The sequence below is a fragment of the Lycorma delicatula genome, chromosome 11 (assembly GCF_047948215.1).
Source record: "Lycorma delicatula isolate Av1 chromosome 11, ASM4794821v1, whole genome shotgun sequence".
Taxonomy (NCBI): domain Eukaryota; kingdom Metazoa; phylum Arthropoda; class Insecta; order Hemiptera; family Fulgoridae; genus Lycorma; species Lycorma delicatula.
This window is the reverse complement of record NC_134465.1, coordinates 49053056-49074986: the sequence shown is the minus strand read 5'-3', so window position 1 is coordinate 49074986 and position 21931 is coordinate 49053056. Positions and strand designations below refer to the sequence as shown.

General features: G+C 31.7%; 1 protein-coding gene across 3 annotated transcripts in view; it reads left to right on the top strand.

The window, feature by feature from the left end:
* Nucleotides 1-21931, top strand: part of Graf (GTPase regulator associated with FAK) — a 381906-nt gene that overhangs the window by 246928 nt on the left and 113047 nt on the right. For all 3 annotated transcript variants that reach the window (XM_075378766.1, XM_075378765.1, XM_075378764.1), the window contains exons 3-4: nt 4275-4346; nt 21597-21698. In XM_075378766.1, the coding sequence (XP_075234881.1) occupies nt 4275-4346; nt 21597-21698 (174 nt within the window). The remainder of the gene's footprint in view (nt 1-4274; nt 4347-21596; nt 21699-21931) is intronic.

Genomic DNA, 21931 nt, shown 5'->3' with positions numbered 1-21931 from the left:
GCCAGTCCATTTAGTCATTGATTAATAGCATTTATAAGTTCATCATCACTCGCGAATTGTTTATCACTCAAAAATTCTTTCAATTTCCCAAACAAACGGTAATCAGAAGGAGCTAGGTCCGGTCTATATGGTGGGTGATCGTAAATTTCTCATCCAAATGTTCTCAGTAAATCACGTATCGGACCCGCAACATGTGGGCGTGCATTATCGTGCAGCAGGACGACGCCGTCTGTGAGCCCCCCCCACGTCGCCGATTTCAAATGACGCGCCGTAACTTACGTAGAGTCTTCTGCATTTATACTCGTTCCACGCGTTATGAAATTAATCAGCAGTTTGCCAAACCGATCCCAAAAGATTGGGGCCATCAGTTTGCATCAAAATGACTTCGGCTTGACCTTTATCGGTCTGGTTAGTGATTGAGGATGATGCCATTCACTTGACCGTCCTTTTCTCTTTGGCGTATAATACGAAATCCATGTTTCATCCGGTAACAATTGAATTAAGGAACTCATCACCTTTTTCTGTGTACGCTTCAAAAAGTTCAAAGCTGATCCCATTCGGGTTTTTTTTTTGACGTTTCGTTAAGACGTGCGGCACTCGATGCGCAAAAACCATTCCGAAGCATAAATGGTCGTGAACAATGCGACCGATAACAGCTCTTTAAATATCAGGAAAAAGAAGGGCCAGGTTGGAAATCGTTAAGCGACGATGTTTCCTGATTTGATCATTGATGCGTTTCAACAAGTCTTCTGTAATTATCGTGGGCCTTCCCGAACGTTCTTCATCGTGCACATTAATTCTATTATTTCTAAACCTTTTACACCATTTTATGACGTCTTTTTCATTCATTACATTATCACCGTAAACAGCAACCAACTGTTTATGAAGTAGTTACCGGAGGCTAAACAGGAAAAAGAAAGTTGTGTTTGTGTAACCCACCGGGTTGGTCTAGTGGTGAACGCGTCTTCCCAAATCAGCTGATTTGGAAGTCGAGAGTTCTAGCGTTCAAGTCCTAGTAAAGCCAATTATTTTTACACGGATTTGAATACTAGATCGTGGATACCGGTGTTCTTTGGTGGTTGGGTTTCAATTAACCACACATCTCAGGAATGGTCGAACTGAGAATGTACAAGACTACACTACATTCATACATATCATCCTTATTCATCCTCTGAAGTATTATCTAAACGGTAGTTGCCGGAGGCTAAACAGGAAAAAGAAAAGGCCATGAACGACTCAGTTTCGCCAACCTTATAGAGAGAAATTTCCCAGAGGTCTTTACTTTAGAAATATCCCTCGTAATTTATTTAACTTTCACTTCCTAATATTTTCATTAATTGATTACATTTGGCACGGTTGAATTTCTTTTCCATTTGTTTTAAAATATGGCGATTTATCTCTCTTTACCTCAATAGTTCTTATTAGCCTAATCGTATCTCTACTGTTTCCTTCCTCTTCCTGAATCTATTATATTATTCTTCTGAAAACATTTTCTTCCATTTAAATACTTTCCTGGCATCATAGCTGTAGAGATATGTTGCAAGGAAAGTATGATAATCAGTCAATATAGAAAGTTTTTACATTTCTTGACGTTTACGAACCAGGGGCTATAAAAAACAAAAAAGTGGGTGAGGTTAATGTTTGTTCGTACATAAGTGATGCATGTTTGAAGCTTAATAACCTTTGATTGGATAAACCAATTTTGATAAAAATTTGTACAGAGACTCGTGTATATTGGAGAATTTACAAGAATCTCCGAGGGTAGTTTCTTTGGGGTCATTTTTCTCAAAATTTTGTTAAAGTAACTCCACTTTATAAGCTCAGTACATGCGTTCTTATCGTAACATTTAAAAAAAATTCCCCTTCCCAAAAATTGGAAAAAATATACAACCCGCAGTTGTAGGACTTTCCCAGAACGCGGCTTTAGCTACAACTGTGTTGTCAGCTTTTTCAAATACTACATCATCCGCTTTGCCAATAATAATTAAGGACCACTTAATAATTTCCTTTTTTGTTTTCTTATCTTCTATTACTCTTTCATCATTTCGGTATGCGTATTTTCCTTTCCTCGGACCAGTTTGTTCCAGTTTATTATCCTTCCTACTATTAAGTTTTTGCACTTTCCTACGAAACACATCTTTTTCTATTATTTTATCCAATTTTACTTTTTTCTTTCTACATCTTTTTTTGATTTCTTGGATCCAGTTTGCGATTAACTTCTTTTCTCAAAAGAAAATCTACTAGAAAATCTGTTTCGTTAACCTGTTATTCATTCTCTACTACTGCCCGAAGAAACTCTGTCTTCTTTAAAAAAATATTTTAAATAAATATGTTTTATTTAATGCATATTTTTACCAGATATTTTTTAAGTCATCTTCCTAAGCATAGTAGTAGTGTGCAGATGACCAAAAAAATACTTTTCGGGTGGGGGAACCGATCTAAGTTTAAATATCGATTATTTAAACCATTCATTTTTTTTTTGATTTATTTAAATTTTTAAAAATAAGATTACAATAAAATGATCGTAATACCCTCTCCACTATTTTTTTAAAAAATTAGCCCCCGAATTTTACCCCTTTTCCAAAAAATTTACAAAAGATATTTTTTTTTATTTATTGCATATTATTAACCAAATTTCTTTTTTTTATGTCTTCCTAAGATAATTAATAGTACAAATGACTCCCAAAAAAATACTTTAGGGCAATATTGGGGGTGTGGAAGCTGATCAAAATTAAAAAATATGAATGTTTTTAATTTGTTAACTTTTATCATTCTTCAATATATGTTTATCGTCTTCCATTCTAATTTGGAAGAAGAGATTTTTTTATAAATGTAAAATTAGAATAATTTCCTGTAATCCTGACTCTTTATCATGGTTTTTTTTTTAGATTTGAATCGTAATATGGTTGTTTTAATAATGGTTTTGGCTATTTTGAATTACTGTAGATTCACCATCTCTTGTAGTCTTTTTTATAGTTAAGATATCTAATCACTTATATTGGTAGGTTATCTATTTTTACGGTTTTTCCATTCCTTATTTTTCCTTTGTATTTTTTTGGATTATAGATTATAATCCTTTCCCATTTCAACTTGATCTTCTATGCGATGATCATTTGGTTTTTGCTCAAATATATATATATATATATATATATATATATATATATATATATATATACGAGGTGTGATCAAAAAATACGGTGAATAATTTTTTATTAAAAAAAGTAATACGGTTACATAAAATTCGATTTAATCTCCTTCAAAGTACTGTCCTTGGCTAGCAATGCACTTATCCCAACGTTGACTCCATGACTGGAGGCATTTCTGGAAGACGTCTTTCGGAAGGGCTTTCAGCTGCTCGGTCGTGGCCCTCTCAATGTCAGCAGTGGTGTCAAAACGTTTTCCTTTAAGCACAGTTTTAATTTATTGAGAAGAGCCAAAAGTCGCATGGTGCTAAATCCGGTAAGTATGGCGGATGTGGACAGACAGGAACACTTTTTTCGGCCAAACACTCGCGAATGAGAAACGAGTTGTGACACGGCGCGTTGTCGTGGTGAAGAAGGAAGCCATCGGTCAATTTTTCTGGTCGCTTTCTTCGTACGTCGTTTCGCAAACATTGCTGTAAACCCTTATAAAATTCAGAGTTTACAGTTGTTCCCGTTGGAACGAACTCTGATCGCACTATGCCCACGCTATCGAAAAAAACAACAAGCATGACCTTGATGTTGGATTTTGAATGACGTGCCTTTTTAGGGCGAGGAGATGAACTGGTTTTACATCGGGAACTCTGCATTTTGGTCTCAGGGTCATAGAAATAGACCCAACTTTCATCTACAGTTACAATTTTGGCCATGAAGTCCGGATCTGCATTAAGACGACCCTTCAAATCCGTGCAAATTGACACATGATTTTCAAAATCTATGTTGCGCGACAGACACGATAAACACAACCTCACTCTAGCGGCTCTGGCAGCTGACTGGCAAGCTCGAACGTGTTACAACTCGTCCCTGCCTGTTTTAGTTGATCACGCTATTGGACAAATTACAGTATATGGATGTAGCGTCGGCAGTTGCCGCTATAAAAATTCATTCAGCGTATTTTTTGATCACACCTCGTATATGTTTTAATAATTCAAGAAATTTTTTTTTTGAATATTCATATATTTTGTATTAAATAATTTAATTACGAATTATATGAATATAATTAGTTTTAATTTTTAAATATTTTAATATCGAAATAAAATAATTATTATATTATTATTTTTTTTTTTGTTTCAGTTGGACAGAGCGTACGATCAGATAATTGTCCCTCTCGAAAATTTCAGAAAAGAACATATAGGTGGCGTGAAGGTATGCATTTATTTATTTTAAATTTTTTTATAATTTCATAAAATTCGTAAGTACGTTAGTTATTTGTCAATATTATCTACGTATAAGATTTTTAATTTACTCATTAAAAAGATAAGCTATCGAAATAGATGATTTTAATACTATTTATTGCTATATTTTTTTTTTTATCGTAATAAATGATTTATCGATCAAATCGTATAACATGATTATTACAATATAAAGTGGTTCTAAGATGGTGGGCTGACTATACATTTTTCGGATTCTACTTGTAAAACTAAACAAAAAATATACTTAGAAAAACTGCCAATTTCTCTTTCGTTCTGCCACTGTCCGCCATTTTGTTATTTTTATATAAAAATTATATCTCAAGTTCCAATAGACGAATCACATTAATATTTGGTAAGCGTCTTGGTAATAAAATTTTAAAATTAGCAAAATATCAGGACTTTGCAAATTCGAAAATGACGGCCATGTTTAGTTTTCAACCCGTTATATCTTCATAAATATTAATTTTATCAAAATTTATTTGATTTGCTAAAATATTGAGCCTTTTATTTTGAACAAAATGGGGGTTTATTTTTTTAAATCGGTTAACAAATAGTTGAGTTATGTGAGAAAATTGCTGTTGTAATTTTGTGTCATAATTATTACGTCTATTATTGTAAGAAAACTATTTATTACTTTTTTTTTGTCTTCAGTCATTTGACTGGTTTGATGCAGCTCTCCAAGATTCCCTATCTAGTGCTAGTCGTTTCATTTCAGTATACCCTCTACATCCTACATCCCTAACAATTTGTTTTACATATTCCAAACGTGGCCTGCCTACACAATTTTTCCCTTCTACCTGTCCTTCCAATATTAAAGCGACTATTCCAGGATGCCTTAGTATGTGGCCTATAAGTCTGTCTCTTCTTTTAACTATATTTTTCCAAATGCTTCTTACTTCATCTGTTTGCCGCAATACCTCTTCATTTGTCACTTTATCCACCCTTCTGATTTTTAACATTCTCCTATAGCACCGCATTTCAAAAGCTTCTAATCTTTTCTTCTCAGATACTCCGATCGTTCAAGTTTCACTTCCATATAAAGCGACACTCCAAACATATACTTTCAAAAATATTTTCCTGGCATTTAAATTAATTTTTGATGTAAACAATTTCTGTTTCTGACTGAAGACTCGTTTCGCCTGTGCTATTCGGCATTTTATATCGCTCCTGCTTCGTCCATCTTTAGTAATTCTACTTCCCAAATAAAAAAATTCTTCTACCTCCGTAATCTTTTCTCCTTCTATTTTCACACTCAGTGGTCCATCTTTCTTATTTCTACTTCATTTCATTACTTACATTGATACTAATTTACAATACTAAAATGAACAATAAATAAAAACGGTACTTTCGTTCTAACGCCACCACAGCTACAGCTTTATTTAAAAACAAAATAGTCAATCGGATTTCGGTGGAAATTGGGCCGATAAGAGTTTAACATAAGATTCAAAACAGTCTCTTTATTAATTTTAATAAATGGTTATTTATATTTATTTATTTTATAAATATAATTGAACCAAACTCAACCTACGCTCGCTAACCTTGACTAATTAACAGGAGTGTTTTGATTATTTAAATAATAAATAATTGCAATAATTACTGAATTTATTAAATAAATACTCAAAAAATTACGGTGTTAATTAGTCAAGGTTAGCGAGCGTAGGTTAAGTTTGGTTAAATTATATTTTTAAAATAAATAAATATAAATAACCATTTATTAAAATTAATAAAGAGACTGTTCATTTTCCACCGAAATCCGATTGACTACTTTGTTTTTAAATAAAGCTATAGCTGCGGTGGCGTTAATACGTTAGTACCATAAAAACAATTAATCGAATTGAACGTAAAGTGGAGGACATGAAAACAGACACATAAATAGAACATCGATTTTCTGCCATAACTCGGGTATTTGTTAACAGATTTTCCAAAAAAAAAATCATTTTGTTCAAAATATAAGACTTAATATTTTAGCCTAAATAGCTTGTAAATTTTATAGGCCTTTAGCCTTTAAATTTTGATAAAACTAATATTTATGGAGATATAGTTGATTGAAAAATAAACATGGCTGCCATTTTGTAATTTTCGAAGGTATTTAAGTCCTGATATTTTGCTAATTTAAAACTTTATTACGCTTTATTAAGACGCTTATCAAATATTAATGTGATTCGTCTATCCGAACTTGAGATATAAAGTTTTATATTAAAATAAGAAAATGACGGACAGGTGGAAAAAGAACAAAGGAGAAATTGACATGTTTCGTAAAGATATTTTTTTAGTTTTACAAGTAGAATCCAAAAAAGTATAGCCAGCCCACCATTTTAGAAACACCTGTATATATATATATATATATATATCCAGAAAAAAAGGAGAAACTTTCAGGACTTGTTCTACTGGTCAAAATAACGAAAAAAGTTAATATATCATAGGTTTGGAAATATTTTGTTTTCGAGTTACGGCTGTCAATTTTTTTTTTGTTTTGCTTCAATAAAAAACCGATTTTTATTTTTTTTTTTTTATTGGCTTTATTTACATTAATTTTCACAAAATTAAATTGTCTACAAGTTTTGTTACTAAATATTCTGTTAACAGTGGATGTACTACAAATCTATTTGCATTTGGAGAGTTGACGGACATATTTTTAATTCATGGTAAAGTAGATAAAAATGGATTGACTAACGGGAACGTGAATACCGGGAAAATTATCCAGATCGAGGAGTACCGGCTCGTAAAACATTTGGAAGCTTTAGTTCAAGAAACAGTATGCCTAAACCATAACGATTCGATCCTATCATGAACCTTTTTTTGAGAAATGTCAACGCTGGAGAAGTAATACTGCATGCGGTACAAGTATCTTCCACTTCAAGCAGCAGAAGGTCGTCACATCGCTTTCATATTTAGCAATCAAGTGTATGATGAACGTTACGGGAGCAACAATTACATCAATTTCATACAACAAGTTTATAAAAGTTATTACCACCTGATTTTGATAAAACGTTTATAATCGAACCGTTTCCTGACCTGTGTTTATATGAATTCTTTTTGTTATTTTTGACCACAAAATCATCTCCTGAGAAATTGCCGTGCAATTTGGAATCACTCTCAATATATACGAGGTGCGACAATAAAGTAATGAGACTGATGTGAAAAAAAATGTTGCTTACCGTTTTAGTCATGTTTAGTGTTGTCTCCTTCAAAGTAGTTGTCCTCTGATTGCACACACTTATTCCAGCGCTTCTGCCATTGACGGTAACATTTCTGGAACTCATCTTCTGTAATATCCTTCAAGACCCTCGTCACAGTTTTTTGGACATCTTGTGTTGTTTGAAAATGGTGTCCCCTGACCGCCATTTTCACTCTTGGAAATAGAAAAAAGTCGCACGGAGCGATATCTGGTGAATAAGATGGATGTGGTAGTACTAAAATTTGTTTTGAGGTTAAAAATTGCTGTACTGACAGAGCAGTGTGGGATGGCGCATTATCGTGATGCAGAATCCAATTATCAGCAATGTTGGCACGGACACGAAGAACTCGTTTACGAAGTCTTTCTAAAATTTCTTTGTAGAAATATCGGTTAACTATTTGTCCAGGAGGCACCCGCTCTTTATGAACAATTCCCTTGTAATCGAAGAAGCACACAAGCATGCATTTCACTTTTGATTTTGACATGCGAGCTTATTTTGTTCTGGGTGATCCCTTTGAGCACCATTGCGAACTTTGGCGTTTTGTCTCTGGATCGTATTGAAAAAACCAACCTTCATCACCAGTGATAAAACGGCTCAACAAATCTGGATTGATTTCCGTTTGCTCTAACAGATCGGCTGCCACATTTTTCTGTGTTTCTGGCTGTTGTTGTGAGATTTTTGGGGACCATTTTTGCACAAATGTTTCTCGTAATTTAATAATCTTAATATTAGACAAACCGTTCCTCGATTGATGTTGAGTTCTTCTGCAATCATTTTCACGGATAATCTTCGATCAGATCGTACGATTTCACGCACCCTGGTCAAGTTGACATCTGTCCGTGAGGTTAATGGTCGTCCACTGCGGTCTTCATCTTCAACATTCGTTCTGCCTTCACTAAAAATTTTATGCCACCGGAAAACTCGAGCTCTTGACATACCCTCCTCTCCAAAAGCCTTCTGAAGCTTACCGTAAGTTGTCGTCGCGTTTTCACCCGATTTAACGCAGAAAGAAATGACATACCGTTCCGCAATATTTTGCGGTTTCATTTCTGTGACGAGAGACACAAACACGTGCTCACTTATTACAGCACAACTCACAACTGAGCAGTTGCATCAATGTGCCGGTTGGACTAGAAGTAGCTTATAGACCAAGGTCAAAGATGCTGTACCTATGCAAGCTGCAGGGTTGCCACATCTTGCAAAGAAAAATCAGGCTCATTACTTTATTGTCGCACCTCGTATATTGCAACAAGACCGGTATAAGGGACCGTAGTAACGGATTCCTACCAATTAAGAAGAAAGTAGTAGAAAATATAATAATTGGAGGAATCCATAAAGGGGCTAAAAGAAACCCTTTCAGTAAACAGGTCCGTTTAAAAATCGTCTTTTGTAATACTGCCTATTGGCACACCTAAACAGATGTTGTTCCTTTAGAAGAGTTATCCGGCTCAGGTCAGGAATACATGGGAAACTAAAAGGGCGGACGATCATCCTCACGCTTCGAGTTGGGTTCGGTTCGACAGGTAAACAGGATAGGAGGAAAAATACTTCGGGGGACCCGGTTGAGATCAGTCTAAGCGAGACTTTATGATGCGAGTCTGCGAGGATAGTTCTGCGAGATGTCTGTCAAAGAGGAGGTCAGTGAAGAAGCGAATTTCCAGTGAATTAAGTTCGACGAGATTAGGATGACGTAACAAGTATTTCCAGTACATGAAAATAAGAAATGGTTCGGTGAGTTACTGTTAGACTAGAAGTTTGAAAGAGATAATACACTAAATTGCGTTCATAAATTGTTAGGGTAGTTTTATTTGTGAACAGCAAAAGTATTTGCAGTCCAAGAACTTTATACTTGTCTTAGCTAATATTGTTAATACAAGATTTCTGGTCAAAAGTGTTAAGACTAGCGGTCATGCTAATGTTATTTGTCAATGGGACTGAATTATATTTAACTACCTGAGAATAAAACCTGACGATTACTTTAAACTCTGTTTTGTATGTAATCACTATCTGTTATTATTATTATTGTTGTTGTTGTTGTGATTGCAATGATTATTATTTGTTTATTATTATTGTTGTTTCCTGATGTCATTATTATTATTCTGATTATTATTATAGTTGTGATTACTATTTTTATTTTTTGTTTTATTATTGCCGTTTATAATTATTATTGTCATTATTGATTTGTCTTGTTTTACTTATGTTTTTAAACCAATAAATTGTAATTATATAAACATTTCAATTGTCAATCTCTCAATATCCTGATCGAGCTTCAAACATGCGATAATATAATCACTTATTTCTTCGTTCTTTTTATTTCAATTTTTAAGAAACTGTACGTTGTTGCAATACTTTTTTTTAAATTTACTAATGTAAAAAAATGTGAACCAGTTACAATAAGCATCGGAATGTCGTCCCGTTTTTTAAATCATATTTTAATTTTCCAAAAATTGATTTATACTTCTCAAAAATTGACATATTTAAAAAAATAATGTTGTAAGTAGTTTGTAATTAGGTAATTTAGTTTAAAATATTCTATTTAATTTTACTTATATAAGACTATATATATATATATATATAAATAATACACGAAGTATTATTTTAACAATGGAGTAGATTAATGAAATAGATGTTGGATGTGCCGCTCTTATATTTCAATGCAGTACTCGGCCGGTCTACCCATTGATTCTCTCAAACACGTTCAGATAAACTCTCTCACTCCCTAGGTATCGTATCTCTCTAATTTGTTCGCAGTTGTTATTTACCTTAGCTCTCATTTCCTCGAGAGAATTTATCGTTAAAGCTTACAAAATGGTTTTAAAACATCCGCAATGAAATACATTTAAATAGTTGGGAAAAACTAGAATATTTATATTTTTTTAATTTTAATATTAATTATAGTATATATTTTCTTATGCCAATCTTCATTAAATTATTTTAATCCTGTTTTATTTATTTATTTATTTTTTTTAATTGCTCTTAAAAATGTTATTATACTTTTTTTGTATGAGTAGATTCGAAATTTCATGGCAATATTTGTGGAGCTGATTTAGAAGATTTGTATAACCAAAAACGTTTCTATAAACATATATCCTGAAACTCTTTGTTATCGAATTAATGGCTTGTAAAATATTTCTCTCTGATTTCTGCTCTAAGAATAAAGTAGTGAGGGTCTGCTGAAATTATTGGGGCCCAAATTAAAAGGAAAATTTGGTGGGTTTTTTTTTTTTAATGTTTAGCTAAATTTTTTATTATGTATTTGTAATAGTTGCTGAGAAAATGTCGGTGTATACCATAAAAGTTTAATGAAAGCAGCTATGAAAATTGTGATGTGGTCACCACATAACTAATTGGTACGCCTATTAAGTTACGTACACATTTTTTTAAAATGAAAAGTATATAAAATTTTATTTCATTAATAACTTCTAATATTTTTCATTTTTTGTTATTGTTATTATTGAATTATTATTTATCATGTTTTTTTTTTCAAAATCAGAGGTTAATAATTATTAATAAATCAATATATTTAGATGAAAAAATAAAAATAAAAAAAAAGGAAATGAAATCTGATTTGAACCGATGTGCCTTCCCCTTGTAAGACAAAATATTTCATTAATTATTTATTTGGCTATAACTCTGGAACCGATGAAAATAAGTACCACTTATGTATGATATATCGTTGAACAGCTCTCAACGAGGGCTTAATAATCCAGTTAAGAAAATGTCCAAATTCCATATGTTTTGGATTTTGGACTTTTGTGATTATTTTTGGTTCAGTACGATTGCAATCAAAAGGGGAGGTGCACAACTAGATGTTACAACAGTGTCCTAAAGCCAGACTTTCAACATCCTACGGCTAGTCATTATTGAGTTATGCGAGATACATATGTACGTACATATATCACGCCGAAATTAATGAAAATGGATTCAGGGATGATAAAAATGGATATTTCCATTGAAATCTGAAAACCGAGATTTTTCTAGATTACAATACTTACTTTACTTCGTACAAGGGAGTAAAAAGAATTGTATTGCGTCATTTTTCAAAATTTAAACGATTATGTACTGAAATATTGTTCATTATTGCCTTCTGAATTGTAAATTACTTTTAATAATTAAATTCTTCATGTGTTTACCTTAACGTTAATCCATATGTTTATATTTTAAATAATTAATTTGGACTTTAATTGCATGTATTTTATAATTAATTTATAGTATTTTTTCATGCGTTCTCATCAAGGGTTTATACGGTTTCTCTTGATTTATTCAGGCAGTTCCGTTATTTTATCAAAGACGTAATAACATCTAAAGACGAAATGAAAGCTGACAACAAAGTTGAAAAACTTTCCTGTGAATGGTTATTTATTCTTGTAAGTGGAAAATAAATTTGCATAAAAAAGAATTAAGCATTTTAAAAATTGAAATTTTTTTTCCTTTGATCGGCTCCCCCACCCACAATATTGTCCAAAAACTATTTATTTTAAGCCACTTGTACTAGTACTGCTATGGTTAGAAGACATAAAAAAAATTCGGTTAAAAAATAGGATTGTATAAATTAAATTTTCACTCAGCAAAAATGTAAAAAGTGTAAATCCTAGTACTTTCGGAGCTGTTACTCCATCTTCAGGGATTTTCTAAAAGATGTTAATTTAAATTCAAATCGATAATCGTTTTTAAAATTAAACTGTTATGATTATAATAATCGGTCATCAAGAATAAAATAAAATCGTACATCAATAAAACAGTAACGTCATGTTTGTAAGATGTTTGCGACTGTTGTGTAATAGATTTAATATTAAATGAAATGTTGCCAACCTATTAATAATTATTTATTATATAATTTGTGAATAAAGGATATCATTATCGAATTGGACCTATTCATTCATCAATTTATTATTGTTTAAATGTAGATAAAATTTTTCTAAGATACTGGTTATATAATTATCATTGTATTCTAATATTTTAATATATTCGTTGGGGTTATAATTATATCCAGTTTATAAATTGTGTTTGGCGATATTAGATTTTTCTTTATTATTTTTTATAATATAATTAATATGTTCTGTAATTCTTATGGTGAATGAACGATTTGTTATTCCAACATATTATATTATTATTATTATTTAAAATCAGAAAAAAATGACATATGTATTTAAATAATAATAATAAATTGATGAATGAACAGGTCCGATTCGTTAGCCACCGGGGTGGTCTAGTGGTGAACACGTCTTCCCAAATCATCTGATTTGGAAGTCGAGAGTTCCAGTGTTCAAGTCCTAGTAAAGGCACTTACTTTTATTCGGATTTGAATACTAGATCGTGGATACCGATGTTCTTTGGTGGTTGTATTTCAATTAACCACACATCTCAGAGACTGTACAGGACTACACTTCAATAACACATCCTCTTCATCCTCTGAAGTAATACCTTTCTTTCTTTCTTTTCCTGTTTAGCCTCCGGTAACTACCGTTCAGATAATACTTCAGAGGATGAATGAGGATGATATGTATGAGTGTAAATGAAGTGTAGTCTGTCTTGTACATTCTCAATTCGACTATTCCTGAGATGTGTGGTTAATTGAAAACCCAACCGCCAAAGAACACCTGCATCCACGATTTAGTATTCAAATCCGTGTAAAAATAGCTGGCTTTACTAGGACTTGAACGCTGGAACTCTTGACTTCCAAATCAGTTGATTTGGGAACACGCGTTTACCATTAGACCAACCCGGTGGGTTCTGAAGTAATACCTGAACAGTAATTACTGGAGGCTAAACAGGAAAAAGAAAGAAAGGTCCGATTCGTTAATGAGATATCCTTTATAAACAAATTATATAATAATTAATTATTAATAGGTTGGTAACATTTCATTTAATATTAAATCTGTTTCATAATAGTCGCAAACGTCTTACAAACATGACGTTACTGTCTTATTGAGGTACGAATTAATTTTATTCTTGACGACCGACTATTATGAACATAACAGTTTAATTTAAAAACGATTATTGATTTCAATTTAAATCTTTTAAAAATCCCTGAAGATGGAGTAACAGCTCCGAAAATACTAGGATTTACATTTTTAAAATTGTTGGTAAGTGGAAAGTTAATTTTTATAATTGTATTAATTGGTGCCAAATGCTTAGTAAATTAAATTAAAAAAAAAAAAAAAAAAAAAAAAAAAAAAAAAAAAAAATTGATAGGCTCCGTTTCCCCAGTACTGCCCCCAAAGTACTTTTTGCGGTCGTTTTACTACTACTAAAGTATTATAGTCATGATACCAAAGAAAGCAGGGGCAGATAAATGTGAAGAATACAGAACAATTAGTTTAACTAGTCATGCATCAAAAATCTTAACTAGAATTCTATACAGAAGAATTGAGAGGAGAGTGCGAGAAGTGTTAGGAGAAGATCAATTTGGTTTCAAGAAAAGCATAGGGACAAGGGAAGCAATTTTAGGCCTCAGATTAATAGTAGAAGGAAGATTAAAGAAAAACAAACCAACATACTTGGCGTTTATAGACCTAGAAAAGGCATTCGATAACGTAGACTGGAATAAAATGTTCAGCATTTTAGAAAAATTAGGGTTCAAATACAGAGATAGAAGAACAATTGCTAACATGTACGGGAACCAAACAGCAACAGTAATAATTGAAGAACATAAGAAAGAAGCCGTAATAAGAAAGGGAGTCCGACAAGGATGTTCCCTATCTCCGTTACTTTTTAATCTTTACATGGATCTAGCAGTTAATGATGTTAAAGAACAATTTAGATTCGGAGTAACAGTACAAGGTGGAAAGATAAAGATGCTACGATTTGCTGATGACATAGTAATTCTAGCCGAGAGTAAAAAGGATTTAGAAGAAACAATGAACGGCATAGATGAAGTCCTACGCAAGAACTATCGCATGAAAATAAACAAGAACAAAACAAAAGTAATGAAATGTAGTAGAAATAACAAAGATGGGCCACTGAATGTGAAAATAGGAGGAGAAAAGATTATGGAGGTAGAAGAATTTTGTTATTTGGGAAGTAGAATTACTAAAGATGGACGAAACAGGAGCGATATAAAATGCCGAATAGCACAAGCTAAACGAGCCTTCAGTAAGAAATATAATTTGTTTACATCAAAAATCAATTTAAATGTCAGGAAAAGATTTTTGAAAGTATATGTTTGGAGTGTCGCTTTATATGGAAGTGAAACTTGGACAATCGGAGTATCTGAGAAGAAAAGATTAGAAGCTTTTGAAATGTGGTGCTATAGGAAATGTTAAAAATCAGATGGGTGGATAAAGTGACAAATGAAGAGTTATTGCAATAAATAGATGAAGAAAGAAGCATTTGGAAAAATATAGTTAAAAGAAGAGACAGACTTATAGGCCACATTACTAAGGCATCCTGGAATAGTCGCTTTAATATTGGAAGGACAGGTAGAAGGAAAAAATTGTGTAGGCAGGCCACGTTTGGAATATGTAAAACAAATTGTTAGGGATGTAGGATGTAGAGGGTATACTGAAATGAAACGACTAGCACTAGATAGGGAATCTTGGAGAGCTGCATCAAACCAGTCAAATGACTGAAGACAAAAAAAAAATGGAAAACAAAAAAACAACGTTTATTAATGACGAACTTAACAAAAAAATCGTATGAATTTGCAAAAATTAAAAACAGCTGTTTTTAGTACAATAAATTTAGAGCTTTGAAAAATGTTAATTTACTTTAAAAAAAATACTCACTGTGGTTTATACTCTAATAGTTTATTAAACGACTGTCCAAAAATGAGTGTAATGTATTTAGGATGTATGCATGTTCCACCGTAGCAGCTCAACGGTTGATCCGATTTAGATGTAATGACCTCGAGTTGGAATCCTTACGTTATATATATATATATATGGGTGTGTGTGTGTTTAAATAAATTTAAAAAATTTGAAAATAAAATTGTACTAAATAAAAAATAGTCACTCGCACGCTCTTTAATTATCCTATATTAAAGAGCAATGTTTTTTTGTCAGTCTTGTTTCTTAATTTTTCGTATCTATCTTTTGTTCCTTTTTTTTGTTTGGCTAATCTAGTTAAAAATAAATAAATAATAATGTATTCTGAAATGGTAAATTACTCTTTTCAGTATTATTATAATAATTTATTTTTAACTGTAATATTATTATGTTTTTATAAATAATATGAAATAAATTTACTTATTTTTGTCGGATCGAATTGATATCAAAAGTAGGTTAAATTTATGTTTATACCGGTAAATTATAGGAAGAAAATGAAGTAAGAAATGAATTAACAAATTGACTCACTTTCGTGTACAATATAAATAAAAATAGAGGTAACAAAAAATACATCAGAGTATTTTATTTAAATTAAGAATCAAAATAAATTGTTCACAAATGTAAAAAGAGCTTATTCAATTAAAATTAAAAAAAAAAAAATACACAAAATTCGATCATCGAACTTAACATAATGTCTTTGAAAATTATTAAACTAATTTTTTTCGACCCAAATAATTTTTATGTAGGTCAAACAGGACACAGTTTCAAATAAATATGCAGTGAAACGTAAAAATATACTATATAACATGTAATACAGTTAAAATTTAACGACCATCAAATCAAAAATACTCTGGCATTAACAACGATTAATATAAAAAATTAAATGCTTAATGCGATTGATCTTGAAATAATTCTTTTAGAATAAACGTTAGTATTAAATTCTTGGAATTTTTTTTTCTTGAAAGCTACTATGTAAATTCATTTCAATGATTAATTTATTTTATTAACAATTGATCTATTATTTGGAAAAAAAACCAAGAGTAATGTATTTTACTAACGTGTTACGAAAAGTTTGACTACGGTTGTGAAATATATATTTAGACTATACACTGGTGAGCAAATGTACTTTATATTTGGTTATAGAAATACCTCCTAATTATCTTTTTTTTATCATCTATCATCTTCGCTGGAATGAACTATAGATTATGCACAAAAGTTACCTAAAAAAGTAGATTTATTCTTATCCAGACTAGACAGCAATAATTATTCAGTACTGATTATATTTAAATTATGATATTGGCTTTAAAAGAGTGGTACAGTCGATTTTACTGCGTGTATACGATTAAATTATGTTTTTTTAATCGTTATTTTACACCCTTAATTAGCAGAATTTCGATGAAGATTTTATAAATAAAATTTTTTCTTCGTTTGAAATTGATTACATGTGTTGTAAGCAATTTATTTGAAAAATAACTAATTCCAGGAACATTTTAAATTTGCCTTTTACGAAGTCTGTAAATAAAGTAATGAGATTGGTTTTTTTGGCAGTCAAAGTGGCAACACTGTAAAGTTACTAATAAACATATGATTATATGAACAGCTGATTTATATAAGGTATTAATATTTTCAGTCTGTTGTTGCCACGTATGACGTAAACAAACTATTCATGAAACAAGTTTCGTTCGTTACAAAAATGAGTGATACTAATTATGAACAACGTCGTGCAATCATGTTTTTTTGTTAAACTCGGTGAGAATGCTACTGAAACTTTTTCAAAATTGAAAACGATGTATGGAGATGATGCGCTTAGTCACGAGCCCAAGTTTTTAAGAAGTTTGAAGCATTTTCAGATGCGCGGGAATCAGTTGCGTACGATTCACGCTCTGGATGACCGTTAACATCAAAAAGTGACTGCAGTGTTGAGAGAATCAAAGGATTGATATGGTACAACCGGCAATTAACTGTCAGAATCATTGGAGAAAAAATTAATTTGAACCATACCACAGTCCATTTCGACAAACGAATTGGATGTGAAAAAATTTGTGCAAAATTGGCCCCAAAAAACCTCACTATTGAACAGAAAAACAACAGGGTGGAAGTGTGCCGCGATCTTCTAGAGCGAATTCAAACTGATCCTAATTTTCTAAAAAAAATGTTATTACTGGTGATGAATCTTGGATATTTGAGTACGACCCAGAAACAAAACGTCAGAGCAAGGAGTGGCACACTTCAAACTCATCACGTCCCAAAAAAGCAAAAAACTCATCACGTCCCAAAAAAGCAAAAATGAGCAAATCAAAACCATGCTAATTTGTTTCTTCGATAGTAATGGCATTGTCTATAAGGAGTTTTTTCCTACAAGTGAGACTGTAAATCATTATGTTTACCTAGAAATTCTTGAAAGACTGCGGAAATGAGTTGCTTACGTGAGACCAGCCATCAAAGACAACATGCTGCATCATGACAATTCACCTTGTCATAATGCACTCTCAAATGAGTTTTTGGCAAAGAAAAACATTCTTCTAGTTCCTTAACCATCTTATTCACCTGACTTGAGTCCCTGAGACTTTTTCCTGTTCTCGAATTTAAAAAAAACACCTCAAAATACACCATTCTGGAACAGGAAGAAACAAAAAAAAAATGTAACTGACCACCTGAAGTACATTCCGATTTCTGAGTTCCAACACTGCTATGAAGAGCAGGAAAACCGTTTGAAGCGTTGCGTGGCTTCCCAAGAGAACTATTTCGAAGGTGATAAGAATCTATATATAATTGGATTGTAAATAAAAAGTTTTTCTGAACCAGTCTCATTATTTTATTTACAGACCTTCTATGTATATATTTCACTAAACAGAACATAGGTCACTTAAGACAGAATAGATTAATATTTTTTTTTTTTTTTGTGTACAGTCATTTGACTGGTTTGATGCAGCTCTCCAAGATTCCCTATCTAGTGCTAGTCGTTTCATTTCAGTATACCCTCTACATCCTACATCTCTAACAATTTGTTTTACATATTCCAAACGTGGCCTGCCTACACAATTTTTCCCTTCTACCTGTCCTTCCAATATTAAAGCGACTATTCCAGGATGCCTTAGTATGTGGCCTATAAGTCTGTCTCTTCTTTTAACTATATTTTTCCAAATGCTTCTTACTTTATCTGTTTGCCGTAATACCTCTTCATTTGTCACTTTATCCACCCTTCTGATTTTTAACATTCTCCTATAGCACCGCATTTCAAAAGCTTCTAATCTTTTCTTCTCAGATACTCCGATCGTCCAAGTTTCACTTCCATATAAAGCGACACTCCAAACATACACTTTCAAAAATCTTTTCCTGACATTTAAATTGATTTTTGAAGTAAACAAATTATATTTCTTACTGAAGGCTCGTTTCGCTTGTGCTATTCGGCATTTTATATCGCTCCTGCTTCGTCCATCTTTAGTAATTCTACTTCCCAAATAACAAAATTCTTCTTCCTCCATAATCTTTTCTCCTCCAATTTTCACATTCAGCGGTCCATCTTTGTTATTTCTACTACATTTCATTACTTTTGTTTTGTTCTTGTTTATTTCAGTGCGATAGTTCTTGCGTAGGACTTCATCCATGCCGTTCATTGTTTCTTCTAAATCCTTTTTATTCTCGGCTAGAATTACTATATCATCAGCAAATCGTAGCATCTTTATCTTTTCACCTTGTACTGTTACTCCGAATCTAAATTGTTCTTTAACATCATTAACTGCTAGATCCATGTAAAGATTAAAAAGTAACGGAGATAGGGAACATCCTTGTCGGACTCCCTTTCTTATTACGGCTTCTTTCTTATGTTCTTCAATTGTTACTGTTGCTGTTTGGTTCCTGTACATGTTAGCAATTGTTCTTCTATCTCTGTATTTGAACCCTAATTTTTTTTAAATGTTGAATATTTTATTCCAGTCTACGTTATCGACTGCCTTTTCTAGGTCTATAAACGCCAAGTATGTCGGTTTGTTTTTCTTTAATCTTCCTTCTACTATTAATCTGAGGCCTAAAATTCCTTCCCTTGTCCCTATACTTTTCCTGAAACCAAATTGGTCTTCTCCTAACACTTCTTCCACTCTCCTCTCAATTCTTCTGTATAGATTAATAAAATCTATAATAGATTTTTTAAGTTGTGTACAGCATTATTAATCAGGTCTTATCGCTTTTATAAAATTTCGCGGCACCAACTCCTATTTTATATAAATTTCCTGTACTGTATTACGTAGCCGGAAATGTGATTCATACTAGAAAGTACGTTGTAGTTTTATCAGTTATTATTTCACTGTAATTTACAAAGTTTTAAAAAACATAAGAATTTAATGGATTTGTTTTAATCCGTTAATGTTGCTATAAATGTTATAATGTATAATAATAAGAGGTGATTAGTCAAATTAATAGACAGATATATTGCGGTATGATATGGTAGTATAAAATATTTTATTGCGTAATTATTTAAGTTAAACATTCATTTTATATGTACGAAACTGTTTTATGTAATTACAATTTGATTAGATTTACGGAAATGATATGTTTTTTAACTTAAAAAATACCATAATCTTTGGAATGTTTCAATATATCTTTTATCGTTATCTGGTTTTTTCACCATTAAAAGCAATTATTAGTCTTTTTTCCTTTTGCTATAAGACATTTCGAAGTATTTAATTTATTACGTATCTATGTCTCTCTACTTTCTATTTTGTAATGTACTTCTTCCTTCTTATCAGTTTTTTTTTTAGTCTTTATTCTGAACTGTATATAACAATTTCAATTATTTTTATCATTTATTACAATACCGTCATGTCTTCTGTCATATAAATAATGTATTACGTTCTCTCCATTTTAATTCATCCTAGATTGGTTAAGTAGAAACCTGTGTCACGTATCATCTTCAGTTTCTTGTATCTATATTATCCGTTCTGTAGTAGAGTTATCATGACAGTACATAATAGAAATACGATCTGGTTTTTTATAACTTAAAAAACGAGCTGCGGTGGGGAGTGTTGTCACCTCAGATAATCGGGAGTTTGAAAATCAGTATTAACGGATCTAATAAAAGAGCAGGATAATTGTTTGTTTCATTTCATAAAATATGATTAAATTTAATAATAGAAGAAATTTTTACGTCGTCATTATCTGATTTGCCTTAAAGAAAGTCCTTTGGAGCAGTTCCATCTCTAGTTAAGCCTTTAAAGTTTTTTGATTTTCTGTTAGCTTCACTATTTTTCTTCTTCTTTTATTTGCATCCATTTAGCACTTTTTTAATTATCCGTTCTTTTCTCAATATAGGTCATAGCCAAATAGATTTACTATTATGATTAAGTGTCTATTTCCATTAAATTTTGTATTAATTTTTTATTTTCCATTATGTTCTTTTCATTTTTATTTTTTTCTGATCCTTATATGTTTACGTTTCAAATGCTTCCAACTTCCAACTCAAACAACACCAAAATAACCGCGGCACGTTGCTAATACGCCTGCCTCCAACCAGTCCAATGCCTAGGCCGGAACCCTTTCTTTTTCCTCTTTAGCATCCGGTAATTACCTTTTAGATAATACTTCAGAAGATGAGTGAGGTTGATATGTATGAGTGTAAATGAAGTTTAATCTTGTACAGTCTCGGTTCGACCATTCCTGAGACGTGTGGTTAATTGAAACCCAACCACCAAAGAACACCGGTATCCACGATCTAGTAGTCAAATCCGTATAAAAATATCTGACTTTACTAGGACTTGAACGTTGGAACTCTCGATTTCCAAATCAGCTGATTTGGAAAGACGCGTTCACCACTAGACCAACCCGGTTGGTGTTCTTTGGTGGTTGGATTTCAATTAACCACGCATCTCAGGAATGGTCGACCTGAGATTGTATAAGACTACACTTCATTTACATTTATACATATCATCTTCTGAAGTAATTCATTACGGTGGTTCCGGAGGCTAAACAGAAAAAAAGCTTTTTTCTCACTATACATCATTTCAGATAATCACTGGAGTTCATCAATGCAACATTTCATTTCTTATTCAAATCGTAATACTTTCAATTAAGCATATCCGTTTTTGTTGTACATTGTTTTTAATTATATTTTGTTTATAGAAGTAGTAAATTATTGAAATAACTATTTGTTTTGTTTTGTATTATAACTGAGATATGGGAACAAAATTTTGTTTAACTTTACAAAATGAGATTACATCTAATTTTTTTTTTTTAATTTATGTCTTTATTTATTTATTTTCTCAGGATGGTAAAAAGAAATTTGAAAAACAGACCGCTAAGTTTTGCCAAAGTCAAGAAAGATATTTAAACCTTTCTACTAAAAAACAAGATACAATATTACAAGAGGTAAGTCAGTTTTAATTTTTTTTAATTGAATTAGTTTATTTTTGATTTGATTATTTATTACTTCCTGTATTTATATAATTTAGAAATGAACAGTAGTCGATTTTATTATTACTTTTGTTACTCTTTGTAACAGTATTTTATTTTTTTCTGTTATTATTAATATTATTGACTTGTATATAATTATTTAAGATTTCATGCTCTCCGCTTCACGTTGTCGTAACTTGATTGATATT